The 17,662-nt window shown below is 34.0% G+C and overlaps 2 protein-coding genes across 3 annotated transcripts; one reads left to right on the top strand and one right to left on the bottom strand.

The window, feature by feature from the left end:
• Positions 1-277: 277 nt before the first annotated feature.
• On the bottom strand, positions 278-6,255 carry LOC106163950 (ciliary microtubule inner protein 2B). Its single transcript, XM_013541674.2, has 7 exons — positions 5,850-6,255; positions 5,349-5,424; positions 4,956-5,079; positions 4,497-4,724; positions 3,403-3,586; positions 3,117-3,205; positions 278-2,732 (listed from the first exon to the last, which is right to left on the bottom strand). The coding sequence occupies exons 1-7, from the start codon at positions 5,933-5,935 to the stop codon at positions 2,611-2,613; spliced, it is 909 nt and encodes a 302-aa protein (XP_013397128.1). The 5' UTR covers positions 5,936-6,255; the 3' UTR covers positions 278-2,610.
• A 221-nt stretch (positions 6,256-6,476) lies between these two features.
• LOC106163936 (transient receptor potential cation channel subfamily V member 5) lies at positions 6,477-17,417 on the top strand. 2 transcript variants are annotated; one of them, XM_087015704.1, is made up of 16 exons: positions 6,477-7,042; positions 7,810-7,983; positions 8,285-8,474; positions 8,883-9,036; positions 9,665-9,685; positions 12,212-12,334; positions 12,833-12,982; positions 13,197-13,279; positions 13,465-13,624; positions 14,133-14,240; positions 14,737-14,888; positions 15,144-15,253; positions 15,502-15,647; positions 15,950-16,066; positions 16,364-16,489; positions 16,879-17,417. In XM_087015704.1, the coding sequence occupies exons 1-16, from the start codon at positions 6,589-6,591 to the stop codon at positions 17,032-17,034; spliced, it is 2,424 nt and encodes an 807-aa protein (XP_086871830.1). In that variant the 5' UTR covers positions 6,477-6,588; the 3' UTR covers positions 17,035-17,417. The 2 variants fall into 2 exon arrangements, with proteins under 2 accessions (XP_086871830.1, XP_086871832.1); XM_087015706.1 differs by lacking the exon at positions 9,665-9,685 and having other exon boundaries at positions 6,478-7,042.
• Positions 17,418-17,662: the final 245 nt, after the last annotated feature.

The following is a 17,662-nucleotide window of genomic DNA, read 5'->3' on the forward strand; positions in this document are numbered from 1 at the left end:
ATATTCCTCGTCCCTGCACTTGAATATGCTGAAGTTGGCAAATTTTATTTTTCACTAATTTATGTAGTGATATATTTATTTATTGGTATGTATGTTCAATCATAACAGGCGTAGCAGAGAAATAATCTGTGCACTGAGTATCAGAAAATGTAAAAAGTAGTACTAATGCATGGGTTTTCATGCTAAAAAGGAGGAGTAGTGGTTAAATTTAAGGTCTAACTAATAGATTAATATGCCACCCTGTCATGTACATTATAAAAACATAACAAAAAACAACCACGATGTACAAAATTTATTAATCTACACACACTGCGGACAAACAAATCCACAGGAATAATTTTCAATACATAAAGCTTTGGTTTAATTAGTAATGATTTATATGAGCAAACAATTACAGTTAAGAAAATACATATACACAAACAAAGCATCAATATATACAGTAGAGAGAGATGGATGACATGCACTTAATGAATAAAGGCACTTAGAAAATGGATTATATCACTTATCTCCACAAAGGAACGTATATATACCAATAATTATATTGCTAGTAGACTCAATTAGATTTTTTTTCTTTTTGTATTTCTGTAAAATGCTGTTATTGCTCAGAGTCTGACTAGTCTACTACCCCTGTATATATGTAGTAAAATGCATAATCAAAATAAAATGCTTATTTGAAAAATGCAGATAGATTAAAGAGTCCACTTTAAATACATCATAATTTCCTGACAGGGAGAAAGTTTTTTAGGCAATTTAAATAATTAAGATACATCGACACCAAAAAAATTAAGCCTTGGAAATACACTGTATGCACCATTTTCATATTAGAAAGAGCCAAGTACAAATTAAAAGTCTATAGACACTAAGTAAAGTTTAAATGTCCCTTTTGACTGTAATTTAGTACAATTTGAAATTAGTACAATTGCTTACATCTGTCTGCCATGACAGTATTTCAAGTAGGTAATTTAATTTCTGATGTACTTGTATTGAAGCTAATTCATCAATGCTAATTAGCTAACTGCATTTTCCAAAATTTCAAGAACTTTTAAATATTAAGATAAGTTGTAAGATTCTAAAAAATATATACATACACTAAATTTGACACCACTTAAACAATGATACCTTGCTGTAGTTTTTGATTAATTCAAATTTGTTACTACCAAAATATTTGAGCTCTTAAAACAATTCAACAGTACATTGCATTTTATAGTGGTATCTGCTTAAACTTCCGTAACAAAACTGAATGCTCTTTGTCTAAAAAAATTCATTCTCATGGGTAAGATATGTCATAAGCTTTCCTTTAAAAAATCTCAAAATATATATTACTTTTAAATTTGAGTGCATTCATACTATGAACAAAAATAATATCACTTTACTATATATATATACTGTTCTTACATGAAGTATAAAAAATATTTTGGTTTACATTACAATAATTGCAATGTGTTACGTATATTGTCACATTAACATATTTTTATATATTTACATGTGTACATAAATAATTCACGCTGTGCTCAGATTTGAAAAAGAAGTACATAATAAAGAAAGAACCTTGAAAGGACAAGTAAAAGAATTTAGAGTGCAGTGAATACTCTCATAATTAAATGTAGACTCAAATGGACTTGAATTCTTTTAAAGAACACTGAAACTCTTTTCTCCACCCCATCAATGGGTTTTTATCCATAACAAAATTGGACATTCTGGAAAGGGGTGGATATCCTTCATACCCCCTGCCAAGGTCATCAAGTGCTCCACAACAATTTAACTTCACACATGATCTTCCATGTGAGTAAACATAAAAATGAGAGCATCATGTAAAAAACTTGTGAAACAAACCCACTCTAGTTATAATGCTGCAAACACTGAAAACACCTGATTGCTGACAAAGGGTTACATCTCAACTTATTGCATACAGAAAAAAGCAAAAAGGACTAGAAAAAACAGCTGAGATGGAAATACAAGACTAGATTCTTAGAGTCCTGCTGTTAGGACTAGTTTGATTAATGGATGCACAAACATGATTTCTTTCCCTTCAAGGCAATAATCCTTTGCTGGTTATTACCCTCCTGTGGTCTTGAAACTGAACCTCTTGATGGCTGAGCATAATCTCCTTCATACTGGTATATAATCAACGATCCCAATATCTTACATTGAAATTCTTGGTTATTTACTCAGAGATCTAAGGGTTGGGACAACAAAAGTGCACATTCCCTTCATGCTGTCTTTTTTTTGCAGGAAGAAATGTTGCTCCAAGTGCTTCTTTCTGATTTGTAAAATTCTGTTTCCATCACTAATCATTCAAGATATTACTGTGTTATATACAGAAAAGTATATACCATTCTTATATATGTACCTTAAAATGATCTAGTTTAGTGCCTATTTAACTTCAGAAGTAATCAATATAAAATTAAGGGATCGCTGTATATTATTTCTTTGTCTTTCATCGACAATTTGGCACCAGCATTATTGAAAATAATGCCAATCTTATGACTTATGAAATAATCACTGAACCTCTGGCTACTGATTCATGCTGTCATCTTCCTCCAATTATCATTTTTTGGTACAAATACTAATTTTTTGATGTAATTTTGGTTTCAATATCAAAGATCTTCTTTATACTGGAGCTGACTGCCTCATTGTGTTTGCAAAGTCTCCATAGCATGCCATGTCATGTTTGCATACATTCAGTGAGCGAGTTGTGTCTCCATAGGTGTTACCGAAATTAAATCGCCTCTCTGAAAAATAAAATTGTCATCAATAATAACAAAAATGTGATATTGATTTGAAAACAACCAAAGGCCATCAAAATGATAACAATACCTTGATCTTTTAAATTCAGATGTTTGTTTAGGGAAATGAAGTTCGAAATGATCCTGTACTTTTTAGTACTATGCCCATTGTATTTGTTGAGATTTGCTTATAATAATCACAACAAACACATTCTAGCAACAGTAATAGTTAACTGTGAGAATGGCCTATTATGTGTCATTCATTGTATTAATATACGCACATTAAAAACCGGCAAATTGGTGGGAAAATGCACATCAATTATTTTTGTAATCTCTTAAATAAATATTAAATCATATCTCTAACACAGTAATCATGAGACTTAAACTTACGTGGACAATAGCCTGTGTACTTGGGAATCATGCCATCATGAAGATATAACCGCCTAGCATAGGAAGGCATTTTGACAAGGTCATCCCCTCTGGAAGAACAATTAACATCATGAAAATTACTATTATTAACATTTGTCAAAACTGCATACATCTGATCTCTTATTACAATAATAATAATAATAATAATAATAATAATAATAATAATAATAATAATAATAATAAATGAATAAAAGATGAATATAGACACAGTATCAAAATATTTGCACAGAAAATACATATGCTGTACCTTTCAACTTTAATTGGCTCTTGTTGGACTGCAAAATGATGCATGGTTTCCTTTGCAAAAGATTCTAAGCCATTCTTGGTTGTAGTGTGGTAGCGCCCGCCAAGACCAAGCTCTGTTGTACCAATGCGGGGGATGAAGCCCTTGTAGCCAGGGATTGGGGGCTCAGTAAATGCCTTCCTGTCCTCTGAAAAAAGCATAAATGAAAAATTTTGATTACTGTTTGAATATTAATGTGATCAACTGTATATCGATGCTGTACCTACCATATTTAAACTGAAATTCAAGCCCAATCACTATGCACACTGTTTCTACTGGTTGTATGTTTTAATAACCCTTAAATGCCCTGTAGATAATGTTGCACTAACAAAAACACACCTGTGCCTTACAACATGAAAATATGTTAATAACATTAAAAACTCAACAAAATGCCACAATGTATGCTGACCTATACATTATTTGCTATATATTCATTCGTATGAAAGGTGAGATCACCATTAAATGGAAAGGAATTATTAACAAATGGAGAATAATTTACAAACATAGATACCACCATCACAATTGAAACAAATATTATGATTTACTTCAGAAATGAAAGCAATCTTTAATATTGCTTATAAAGAAAATATTCCATACTTGATACCTATGTCTGCATGTGGGACTTATAATACAATACTTATAATTGAGCCAGATAATTTGCAATGCTCAGTTATGAAAATTTGAAAAATAAAAAGCTTAATAATAACATTGAACAATGTCCCTTTAATACAATTTCCTCAACTTGAAATTGTTTGGATTATTAGTTAACACTTGTGTTATGTACATCCTGAAATTGAATTGTAAATAAATATATACTGTCTTTAATTTCACAAAAGAATGTCAAACATCAACATGTATTTATATATCACTGTAAAGTACTGCTGTTCAGTTGCAAATTCATGCGATAACTAAATCCAAAGTAAATTAATTTGTTTTAAACCTTATCTTTTTTCATTCTAAATTTAAAAAGGGAATGAATGAGTTAAATTTTCTTGCAAAATAGACATTCTACTAATCATTCAAAATTGCCCCAGTATAGAAGTATCTGACAATCTTACCCATAAACAAAGGTCTTGTTGGATGTGTATCTCTGTACTTGTTTAATTCATCCCGAACTTTAGGATCTTGAGCTACAGCTTGTAGTTTGGGGTATGATCTCACTGTACGCTGAAGGTCCACTCTCTTAATGTCCAGACCATCTTTGGTTGTCAAAAATTCATCTATACATACATCACAGCCCTCCTTATATGTGTTACCATATTTGAAGACCATCCTTGGGATATAACCTAAAATAGAAAAACATTCAGCTTTTTTACTGAGTTGAAGATACTTTGATATCTCATAAAATAATATTCATTGTAAGAAATAATTGTTTTTGATTTTGATATTTCTAATATTGTAGAAAGAAAATGACAATATTAAATCTTTTAATAAATATACAGTAATTACTTGACAACCATATAATTATTTTTCTTCTATTTTTGTTCAAATGCAATTTGTAATCGTCCAAAACTTACCCGTATATCCTGGTACCATTTTCTTAGTGTATCGATTATCTCCTGAGGAGTCTGGAAGCCTGGACTGTTGAACACCAATAGGAACATAGCCAACTGGCTCTGCTGGCTGTTTGTGATCCCAAGTCTAAAATTCCATTTCTCAAATATAAATATTGGGACAACTTAAACTTGACTGTTATAGCAATATGTATGGATTATTCATTATATCTAAATTTTTCTTTGAACAGTTTCATTATTTCTTCAGGTAAAATCAGAGTAATTTGAACATACTTAGATTGGCAGTATTGTATATATATATATTTCCCAGGGTACAAAATAATTAAAACAATGTTTCAAACTGACATACTAATTTTCTTAATTTCATTTTGTAATATTTCACACTGAATTACTGACCTGGGCAAGCTCATTAGTATTATCTCCATATGTCCTCCCTACACGATACTTTATCTGAGGGCAATAACCCCGATAGCTGAAAAATATATGATAGTATAATATAAGATTAAAATTAAATACTATGACAACATAATATATAAGGTTAAAAATTTTAAAAGACACTTTGGGAATATGACAAAATGCTATTTCTATCAAAAAAAAAAAAAAAAAAAAACACATGGCTGAGATTTTGGCAAGCTTTGCTTATATGCTTGGAGGCAGGTAGCAACGATCATTACAGTAACACCAATAAGGCTTATAATATGACACACTATTTTTTTTTAAAAGTTCATTCAAAACTTTTATGAGGAAGACTGTTATTGACTTTTGAGACAGTGTTAGCACTGTCTGTCTATAGGCTACACTTGTGTCCAGTCCATTAAAGATATCTATGTCAAAAAGAAAACATTCCCGGAGTCATGTGTTATGTCTATCTTCGTAACAGCAAAACACACCACTTACCCAGGGACATGAGTTCCATATTTCAGTCCAGCAAATGCCCTTCTTTGCTCTAGAGTAGGGCCTCCTCCGAAAGCTATCGAGGTCATTTTAACGAAATGAAAATTATCTTAATAAATCAAAAAGAGTCAGCACATCTATTTTGCTGTGATAATCTATGACCAAACAGGCTGCTTGGTTTCAATGAACACTCAATGTGAGCAAGCGTCACCAGTTGCTAAGGCCCCGTTGCCAGCCTCCACTTGACCTAGGCGGCCTATGCCCCTTTTGTTGTCAAACACTTGAGCTCGGCACCAATCAGGGCAAAGCTTGGGGTTGGCATGGCGGCTACTTTGCTTTATTTCTTTTGTCAATATGCGAGAAAATTGAGCGCGCCATATCAATTGCAACTTTTGTTCTCAAATGAAAAGCAAAAGTCAATTTTGCTAATTCATCTGCACTTGCGCACTCGTTCGAGTACCTGGGCTGCATCTAAATTTGAGATTTAAACTATCTTTGGAATCATAAATTAGAAATAAAATCATCAAATATTATTCATTAATTCAAATGCTATTTTTATTTTACTTGGTATATATGTTCATCATTGATCTAATGGTGATCGACATTATTTTATCGCTCCATCCAGTTTACATTAAAATTTAGTATAAACCGTGTTGTCAAGATGTAGGACGAAGTCTTGACTGTTCTCTACCTCGTATCCGTCCATATTTTGTTTAATTCCGTCCACGACAATATTGCCGAGATGGGTAACATTAACACTAACGTTACCTCTGGTATGAAGGCTCAGGGGGACTCTAAATCCAAAAGCCTGTACAAGTATGTAGATCTGAACGGAGGTGGAGAACTTGTGGAGCTGCAGAAAGAAGCGAATAGATCCAAGCAGTTTGACAAGATAGATGAGAAAATACGATCTGATGAGATCAAGGGATTCTTATACAATGGCGGAGATGGAATGTTGGTAGATATTAACAAGTTGATTGAATATCGAAACCGAGATCGTGGTGGAGGAGGAATCAGAGAGAAGAAACCTGGAAAGACTGTTGGTAAGTCATCCGTTTCTGATACCGTCAGCACTGGGACAGCCGCCACTACTCTCAGCGACAACGATCTCCAGATGAATGAAATTAAAGGGAAAGAAGTTAAAGTCACAGATGATGCAGAGCAGCGAAATGGATCAGTGAAAATCAATTCTGAAGGTAAGAAGGTTAATTTTTATTTATTGAAAATGCCATTGCCATTCTTGGAACATGCAGTGTACAGTACTGTACTGTATGTGTACTGGTAGAGGTAAAAAAAATCACATCCGTCCTTGGTGACTCTTTGGCTTCGTTCACATGGAAAGTCTATTTTCTAAAAATCTATTTTCTATTCGCAGTATCTTATGATCACGGTCTGTGCCCTGAATATCCTGCGGCGTAATTACTGGCAGCTCGAGCCAGTTACTTATACAAAGCTGTAATTAATTCTCGGCTGTGCTCGCATTCTATAAAATCTCATCCTCCATTGCTGCATCGCTTGCCGTCGGATCATGACAGTTGCACTCGTATCTGTCGTGTGCATAGCTTCTTCATCTTCTTCGTCTTGTTGTTGCACAAAATCGACAAACACATTTTTCAAAGCAACCGCGACCGCCATTTACTTTCTGACTTCCTACTGCGCATGCGTCAAGGTATCAGAATCTCCTCCGAGCACAGCCGAGAATTAATTACAGCTTTGGAAGTAAATGGCTCGCACTGCCAGTAATTACGCCGCGGGATATTCAGGGCACAGACCGTGATCACAAGATATACCGCGAATAGAAAATAGATTTTTAGAAAATAGACTTTCTATTCGACCGTTTACCAAATTGTACTTATTTGAGCATTTCCTATCTATTAATTTCACTAAAACTGTTACAACAATATGTCCAGATGTTTGGTTGTAGTCCCCCTTTCCAAATGTATATTTCATGTTCACTTTTTAGGTGCACAAAAGAAAGAAATGTGTTGGCGACTAGATGAGCGTGGTACAGTTGGCGAATCAATATTGCATCTTTGCTTGCTAAATGCTACTTCTGTTCATGCTGATCTTGCCAAAAGACTTCTTCAAGTATATCCCAAACTTATCAATGACATTTATGTCAGTGAGGAATATTATGGTAAGTTACATCTTTACTTAAAACTTGGTTAAACCACCACATTTCCCTTATCTTAATGTTAGCCAACTTACTGTTTTGCAATTAATTTTACCTTGGTTTTTTAGAAATGGTATTCAGGAATTCAATCACAAATGCTGTTAGTACTTTTTGAGGGTTTTAACTTACAATCAGATCAAAATTTTTTTCATTGACAGATTTTCTTGATGCAAGCTTTTGTCAGCATGATAATTTTATTGTGCATTTATATACAGAGGATCTAGGCGATCATACATTTGATAACTTAAACCTCTCCCCTTTTTAGGTGAAAATGTACTGCACATGGCAATTTCAAATGAGGACCCTGCTATGGTGAAATTTCTTTTGGACCATGGTGCAGATGTTCATGAAAGATGCTGTGGAAATTTCTTTTGTCCGGATGACCAGAAAAAAACTAGGTCAGATGTGTATGACCAGGAATGGGTGGAAGTCAGCCAGGAAACAAATTATGATGGGTAAGCAAAAAGATGATACATAAAATGACATTTCTTTGCTCTACTTAAGACATAGGGACATTGGCTTTAAAATTAAATTGAAGATAAGCCTCATAAGCTTCTAGTAGGATTAAGGTTCAATTTAGTATAAAGCACCTAAAATGTGTAATTTACTTAATCTTTAAAAAGATGATAACTTAATATTTTCACCAGTTTATCACAGAAACATGATTGCATTAAAGAATATGCATGTTAACATGACTCCATTATATGCTTTATTTTAATACCTTGAATCAGTCATGACTTTTTTCATAGATCTTTCTATTTCTGTAGTAAAATCCCTTAGTTAAAAATGCATATGCACTCAGTCAAAAATATATATGTGTGTGTTTGTGTGTTTGTTATCACAAAACATCTTGTGTCCTTCAGTATGCTGTATTTTGGGGAGTATCCCCTGAGCTTTGCTGCCTGCCTTGGCCAAGAAGAATGTGTTAGGTTGCTTGTGGCTAAGGGAGCTGACCCAAATCTTCAGGACACGAATGGGAACACTGCTCTTCACATGATTGTTATTCATGATAGAAAGGTATGTTATTATCTAGCTAAGAGAATAAGCCATCAGTTTTGACAGCTTGGTTGGTGGTAACTTATTTGGATTGCCTAAACTTTGTGTTCACATACTGTGCATTAGAAATTTCTGGACTTGCCACTGGAACATTCTTCTGGTTTTGTTGGTTTTTATTTATTTAGATTATACATGAAAACAAAAAGCACAACTTTACAGCCATATTTTTTTTCTAAATTATGTACCTCTAAACCTATGTCTATATCTGAATGCTTTTTTTTTCAAAATAATTCCATTTTCAGTCAAATGTTGCACTGTAGTGTATATCATAAATGATGGTAGTCAGCAAGTTTTGAACAACAACTTGCTGTTTCATGACACTGTATGATAGAATGGGAGTTTCCAAGTACAATATGAAAAAACTAGTATGGCCATGTTTGTGTGGTACACATATTTGTTTTAACATTATCCATATCCAACGTCTGCAGACTGGTATGCTCTTAACAATGTTAACTTATTTCAACAAAGAGTTGAGTTGCCTCTACAGAAGATGTGAATGGCTGTGGGGAGTTTGACAGATTGGTTTCTCTAATGCACTATATTGATTTCTCACTTTTCCCTTTTTTTCTTTTGTTTCTTCACCTTACAGAACCGCCATCGTATTGGAAAGGTTGGTGTACTTACTGATATTTGTGTTTGTGCATAGAGCTTGTTCACTTATTATTGTACAAAAATAAATATCCTTACCAAAATGTCATCATTACCCTTCCCGTGTTCAATATACCCAGTGATATGATCTAAATTATTATTTTAACTAAATATCCAATTAAAAAAGTTAACAGTTATGGTTTGAGTGGGGTTAGATATTGTACCCTAATATAAGACCCTTTTCTGTAGTAACTGTTCACATATTTGTAAGTATTAATAAATGATAAAGAAAAAACTTTGTCCTGTCTGATATTTGTTTTTTAAAGTTGTTTATTCCAACTTAAGTGTTGTGTAATTTGGAAATACTAACCGACTACATATTGCTTGATTTCCATATATCCAGTGCAGCTCTCAGGTGGGAATGATCATCAAAGAGTGTTTACCAATATGCCTTTTGCAAAAATACAATTCTTGTAATGCTCACACTTGCTCTTGTTGAGGCTAGCTCAGATCTATGTATTAGTGTTATCCATCGTTTTTTTGTGCTTGTTGAACTTGGCTAGTACATGTGTTTAGATGTGTATACAGTAAAGCATTTTCCATAGGAGACTATATTGATTATTGCATGATGAATTATGCCAATGCTTCTGCACACTTGAGCTGTCTTTTTAATAAGGAGTGATTCAAAGTGACAATTGCAACTGTGAATATGATAATTTAGAAAAGCTTTCTTGTGTGCTTTATTGATTAGATAGTAGGATTGAATTGCTGGCAGAAAAAACATGCATGGACACAGACATTCATGCACACACACACACACACACACACACAGAGGTGGATCTGGGGGGGGGGGGGGGGGGGAGACAAGTCCACCCTGTTTACCTAACTAAAATTTGGTTTTAGTCTGTATTCTATATTTCTAAAAGGAGAGGTTATATCCATCTTTTGGGACAGAGTGTTCTAAATTGTTGAGACAAGGGTTATATTGCATGGAGGGAGTGATAAAGGCCCCCCAGTCTTGATTTCCTAGATCTGCCATTTCATATCAGTTATGAGATTTGGGCTTTATTTTATGCAATTTTGTATAGTAGCCTACACTTTTTTTCAAATATCTGAGAGGCACATTTTCAATTTGATGAAATTTTAGATAGGCCGTATTCACATCGAGTTGAGCCATGGCTCTACAAAGCCACGACCTAAATATGGCGGACATACATGAAAAGAAAACCGCCTAATCTTTTAACAGTCTCTGCCTCTCACACGCCTCCCCATGTGTCGTCCCTGCAGGGGTACAGTCATTAAATCTGGGTCCATTGGGATGACACATGGGGAGGCGTGTGAAGGCGGAGAGACTATTAAAAGATTAGGCAGTTTTCCTTTCATGTACGTCTGCCATATTTAGGTCGTGGCTTTGTAGAGCCATGGCTCAACTCGATGTGAATGCAGCCATAGTTAACATAAGTTACTTTTAAACTTTCCTGCATATCTTAAAATGTGTTAACTTTATTGTAAGGTAAATTTTTTTGCAAACAAAATCCATTGCAAATGACACTTGGGTTAAATTTGAGCATTGTTATTTCTTGTTTACAGTAATATGTTTATTTATTTTTTTTTTTTAGAAACTTGTTCTTATCAATATGTGCATGTAATGGACATTTAAAAATGTTAGGTGTAAGCAGATTTTCATATTCTGTAGTAGTATGTTCAGTGAGCATGACTAATATGATTATTTGCATGAATTATTGACAAAAAATTGTAGTCTAGTAAATTCTGGGACGTAATACCTACAAAATATGTGACTCTATGTATGTACGTATGTATGCATGCATGCATGTTTGTGTGTAAATTTATAAAAAAAATGAGGCCACTGACCATTGATCTGATCACAAAACCTGAATTTAACCCAAAGAAAATGAAGCATGTTGAAGGAAATCATCTGTTAGAAGTGATGTTACAATTTCACTCCAATCAAATTCTGATTGAGTGTTCATTATCTTATGAACCCTCATTAGCCAACCAGGAAGGCAAAAAACCATTACAAGCAATGCTATTTCTCTATCATTAGCTCTTGAAAGATTGATATTCTAATAAAAAATGTACAGTTCAGAAAGCTACTGGTTTCTAGAAGTATATGTAAAGGTATTAAAACTAATAGATGTTATGCATCTTTTAAGGATAAGTAATGGTTTCAGTATGGAAAGTGTTATATATATGTAATAGTTGTAATTAGAATAGTTCCAGACCATCCAGCTAGTTCTGTAAGATTTTAATCCTACAGCCCTGAAGGCATATTAATATTTTTTCTGCCAAGTGTCATTATCTTCAACCTGGGCAAGCAGTTTAAGCAACTGGGCAAGATAAAGACATCATTGTATCAGGCTGCTCAGGCATCAAACTGCCTAATGGTATTTGGATTTTTTTTCAGTTTATTTTGGTAATTTTTGTCATATTTGTCATGCATGCTTTATAAGATCCCCATTTTCTGGGATAAGATATCAAGGTGGACTACGTTTGTTTATATTGTATTTTGATTTCTTTTTAATTTCAGGATATGTTCGATCTGTTATATAATTTGAAAGATAAGAATAAAAACAGAATAGCAGAACTTCATATTAAAAACAACCAGGGACTGACCCCTCTTACTCTGGCTGCAAGACTATCAAGAAAAGATGTAAGTGAAGAAACCCTATTAACATAAAAAATTTTCAGCAGTTATACTAAAAAATAATGGCAGTTATTTAGTTCCAAGGATCTTGTACCAGTACATAGCATCAGCAATGATTCTGACTTTTAGCCCATAAGTTTTTGCCCATATGTTTTGTGTGTTTTAGCATGTTCACATGTGAAAAACTACTGCTAAAGGCAATCATTTGGAAAAGAATTAACCTTTTGCAAAAAGTGGTATCATACTTGTTCCAATATCATACTCCCTTTAACACAGAAGACTGGGTTCCTTATTTCCCAACACTGCTTCTCACTCCAGAGGGAAAAGAGTGCAGCCAAATTTGAGGTTGAAATAAAAGTATAATGTTGAACTGACCAGTTGTAGCCAAAAAAAGTAAAGGGACAGAGTTTACTAGCATACCCCACTCCAAATGTGCCAAATGTTATTGAAAATTATGTTAACTTTTTGTTTTTCCCAAAACATGATACCAATTTCTCTTTACAGATGTATGAACACATTCTGGAGATAGAGCGTGAAGTCTACTGGATGTATGGCAATGTGACATGTGCAAACTACCCACTACAGGACATAGACACTATTGCACCTGATGGCAGAATCAACCCCAGATCTGTGTTGCGTGAAGTTGTGTATGGGGTGAGGAGCAAAGAATAGCAATATTTCAATATTTTTGTATTATGACTTGCCTAGAGAGGTGCATTCATCTGCTATAGATATCATACCTTAGATCAGGTCAGTTTAAAATATCTAATGGAGAAATGTGGCAATTTTTAGTCATTTTTTTTGAGACTTAAACTTTAAGATGGTTTTAGCATAAAGGAATGGAAGAAAATTATGGTTTTATTTTTAGAAACTTCCTGGTCATATTGATATGATGGATGGAGTTGTAGCAAACTTACTGGATGAGAAATGGAAAACTTTTGCGAGATACAGGTAAAAATATTTGATAAAATCATTAACTTACATTTTTCAGACAACAGGTTGTTTTAAATTTATTTTCAGTGGTATTTCAGTCAAAGAGTGTTAAATCAGTCAAAGAGTTCTCACATTTTTTCATGGAATTTTGCCATAAGTAATTAATGCATTTTTTCTGCTAATAGAGTTTTTTATAATACCAGGTTCTACCGCCGATTCCTGATGTTTTTCTTGTATTACGCGATTTTGGTGGTGGCCTTCATGCTGCGTCCAGGGGCAGACACTATGCCCACACAAGGTCCTAATGGCACAAATATCACAAACCCTTGCTATCTTGGCTTAGTCAGGAAACCAGAGGATTATGTGAGTTATGTTCACTTGTAGTGTGTAACATCTTCAAGGTAGGCCAGAGGGGTTACTGGTTTAGGAAGCTGCTTAAATTTAGTAATTAATTGATTGCTTCAAGAAAAACATAGAAGTAGGCATTTCTGTAGAATTAGTATGCCTCTTTCATCCAAGAAACAAAAATAAATTGTAACACCCCATTCTCATAGATTAGATCGACCTACATTGGATCGACCTAACTCCCTGGGGGTTCACGCTAAATAGCTGTCAGCCGGGCGGACACGAAAGTTAATTACCCCTTAAAGCTTGTAGTAGGCGGGGACGGACACTTAAGGGGGATTATCTGACAGTAATCTAGTGAGACTCCCCGCGGTGATAGATCGATCTAAAAGTTGTGAGAACAGAGCCTAAGTCTTGCTGTTTAAAAGAGTCAATTAAATAAAAAAAGTAAGTAAGAAAGTGGAAAAAATACCTGGCTATGCTTATTGCCCTTGCAGTGATACATTTTTTTTATTTTTCAATGTAGGCCCGTTTCGTGTTTGAAGCTCTTACTCTAGCAGGTGCCATATTGTACTTGTTTCTGTCAAGTCGGGAGACATATCATGTTGGAATCCATGTATTTATTGAGAGTTTGGTAAGGCATAAATAGTTTTAAAACAGCTGTAACATTAATGTTTTTTTTTTATTTATTTGGCATTGCCTCATAATGGTAATTAACTTTATATCTTACAATATCTGTGAAAATCCAAGTTGAACAACAATGTTTATTTCATAACTTAACTTTACGTTGAGTACTTCATTGTACTAATACAGGGGCAGGTCCAGGATTATTTGAAGGGGGGTCTGCTGGCGCAAAGCCCCCCCCCCCCCTCCCCCCCCCCCTCTCCACCCCCATGGCGTGGGGTCTGGACCTGGTTAAGGGCCCCCAAAAATTTTGGTATTTAAGAAGGTGAATGGTGCCATTTGGTACGGTTTAGAACTATGATTCAGCTAGTCATAATGCTAATTTCAAGAGGGGACAATTGGTATGATTTTCCCCCCTGACATCCCCCTAAATCTGCCACTGTAATTTATCTTGCAGGTATGCTTTTAAAAAAAAAACTGTTATGGTACAATGTACTTTTTTCCAGAGAAGTGCACCAACCAAGGCTTCATTTCTGCTGTCCTGCGTGGTTATAGTATTTCTTGTTCCTGGGAGGATAGCATGTGCTCCTGGTTATGAGGATGTTATGGCAGTTTTTGCAGTATTGCTGATCTCTTTATATTTTCTTTTCTTCTGCAGGTAGGTGGCAATATCTTGTCTGTCCATGAAAGAGGATTATTCTTTTATGCCCTTCTAGTTTATGGTTACTGTTACTTTGGCAAATGGAAGGGCAGACATTTTATTTGTACACTTTTTTTCCTTATGTGTTCAACAAAAAAAAAAAAAAAATATTAAGATTTGTGGGTAAATCATAAAAATGAAAAATAAAAAAGTTCTTAAATGATTTAGTGAATAACGTAAATGTTAAACAATTAAATTTGTTATTTTTTTCAGGGGATTTAAGATAGTGGGTCCATTTGTTGCAATGATCTATAAAATGATCATAGGGGATTTGCTGCGATTCTTTACCATATATTTGGTTTTTGTAATGGGATTTTCTCAGGGTATGTAGACATACAACTTTTTGTAGCATTACACCAGCATTAACAAGTGTTTGTTGTGTTAAAGCATATATTGCAGTTTAATTATAAATTTGTTCTTACCCATATTTAGTTGCCAGCTAACCAATATTCCATAGGATATTTCCAGTAAATGTGAAGTCTTGATTTGGCGTAAATAACAGACTGCAAAAAATACTGCATGTTAATATTTGTGCAGTCTCAAATAATTGTTTTGATTGTGTCTGTTGCAGCCATGTATATTGTATACCGTGGGACTGATGATCCCATCTTCAGCCACTCTACAGAGTCCATAATGGGAATGATCATCATGTCTTTAGGAGAGTTTGGTGACATTTATGATTCATTTGATAACACCCTACATCCAATAATGGGAAAGGTGAGTTTATGATATTTTAAATCGTAAACCCATTTGGAGCATTTTATCATAGCATAGCTATATGTCATGTGCCAGTTTTGGCCTGTTTGAAGCTGCTTCTACTAATCAACTCTATTATGTTAATTGCTACTTCTCTTGTACTGTATCTTGATATTGCATTACAACACTTACCTTGCCCTGTTATATTTTATTAATTAATTTTTAAATGTGGAAACTTAATTGTTATTGTACATAATTTTATAAAATTCACATTAATTTCAAGGCAGTTTGAAGCAGTGTTATTTTTTTTTTCTTTATTCCAGGTTTTATTCTTTGTATACATGGTCCTGGTGACAGTATTACTGGTTAATATGCTCATTGCTATGATGGGGAACACTTATACTCTGATCAACTCGACCCAGAAAGAATGGTTGAGACAGGTGAGATATAAAAAGAAAGCTTCATTGTAATGCACATCAGTTTTTTTCATTTTTTAAACTCAATTTTATCATATAAGAATTTCAAAGGCTTTGCTATTCACAATTGAATTCCAAACTACAGTTATATTTTTGGAAAGAAAAATAATATAATATTGTCTCTTTTACTCACACAGTAAAAATGTATATATTGTTTCTGTGAAATGAATTTTTATCTAATTTAAAAAGAGCATTGTTGGGTTTAGATTATAACCAAAATTCCCTTGAGAACATCAATTGACAATTTTTTTTTTTTTTTAGAAAGCTCACATAGTCCTGGTGATTGAACAGAGCGTGACCACAGAAGAGAGGAAGAGACAACAGAGGATTTACTCCCAGCCCATGGGGGGTGACCGACGGGCACTGGTGGTCAGGTGGCATCAATCTGTAAGTGGTTTGGTACAATTTTTTCAGAAAGCCAAATACTGAGATGTTTTACGTTTGTTCATAATAATGAAAAATATTGGTATTTTTTTATTCTGAATCTATTACATATACTTCTCTAATTTTGTCCTGTATGCTTTGTTTATGACAGCATTACTTGGAAGAAAGCTAATTTACCGTCTACCCTTGAAAGATGTGTTTTGTTCATTTGGTACATATGAAGATACAAGCTTATTTGGCCAGTGCATGTTTTGCATCTTTTTTTTATTTGAATTTGTTGTGACACATTTTTTCTGTATTTGTTGTAATACATTTTTTAAGCTTAAGTTGTGTATAATATTTCCCATAAGTCATGTAATTTATCTATATTGAGTGTTGAAAAATATATTCAGGAAAAAGAGAAAAAGGAGTTATTGCAGCTGAGAGAAAAACATCGTCTCCAGAAGCAGTCTAAACTGGCAAGAAAGAGAGATGGACGAATCCTGGTGGTCAGTGGGAGTACTACTTTAAATGTACTAGAAGCTGAGCAGGGCTTAGTTAACATTTAATATCGTTACATCCAAATGCACCTGGATATTTTAAAGGGACTATCTATCAGTATCAGTTTTTTCTTAGATTATTTTAAAAACCATCCGTCTTTGTGTTCTGGTTAACACAGATATGTTTAGATTAAATTTTGCCACATGTTGTGAAGAATGAAAAGCAGGGACTATTTGCCACACACTGTGAAGAAGGAAGAGCAGGGGCTCTTTATTGATCTTTCTTCCATGAGGATGTACATTAGAATACATGCATTATACATGAAAAATTGTTGTTGATAATGTGCTTCTGTGAAGTATTCATGTTGGTTAAGTAATTGTAATCTCATTGATGTGTAGTATAAAATATGACTTAAACAGCAACATGAAAATTAAAGAGTGATGTACATGGATCAGAATATTTGTCTTGATTAATCTCTTCACTGATGTACATTTGGAAAATGTAAGTCAAAGAATCTCATTGGGGGGAGTTTGAATCTTATGAAGTGTCCATTTAGTCGATATACAAAGAAAATGAATTATTCCAGTCCTGCAACTTGAAGATTGGGTCATCACCAGAGCATTACTAAGCTATACTTCTTTTTAAAATGCAAATTTCTAAAACAGGGAAAACAGTATAATGAGTGTGGTTTAACCA

This window comes from Lingula anatina, chromosome 1, assembly GCF_051362555.1.
Source record: "Lingula anatina isolate TDL-2025a chromosome 1, LinAna3.0, whole genome shotgun sequence".
In the NCBI taxonomy this organism is placed as follows: domain Eukaryota; kingdom Metazoa; phylum Brachiopoda; class Lingulata; order Lingulida; family Lingulidae; genus Lingula; species Lingula anatina.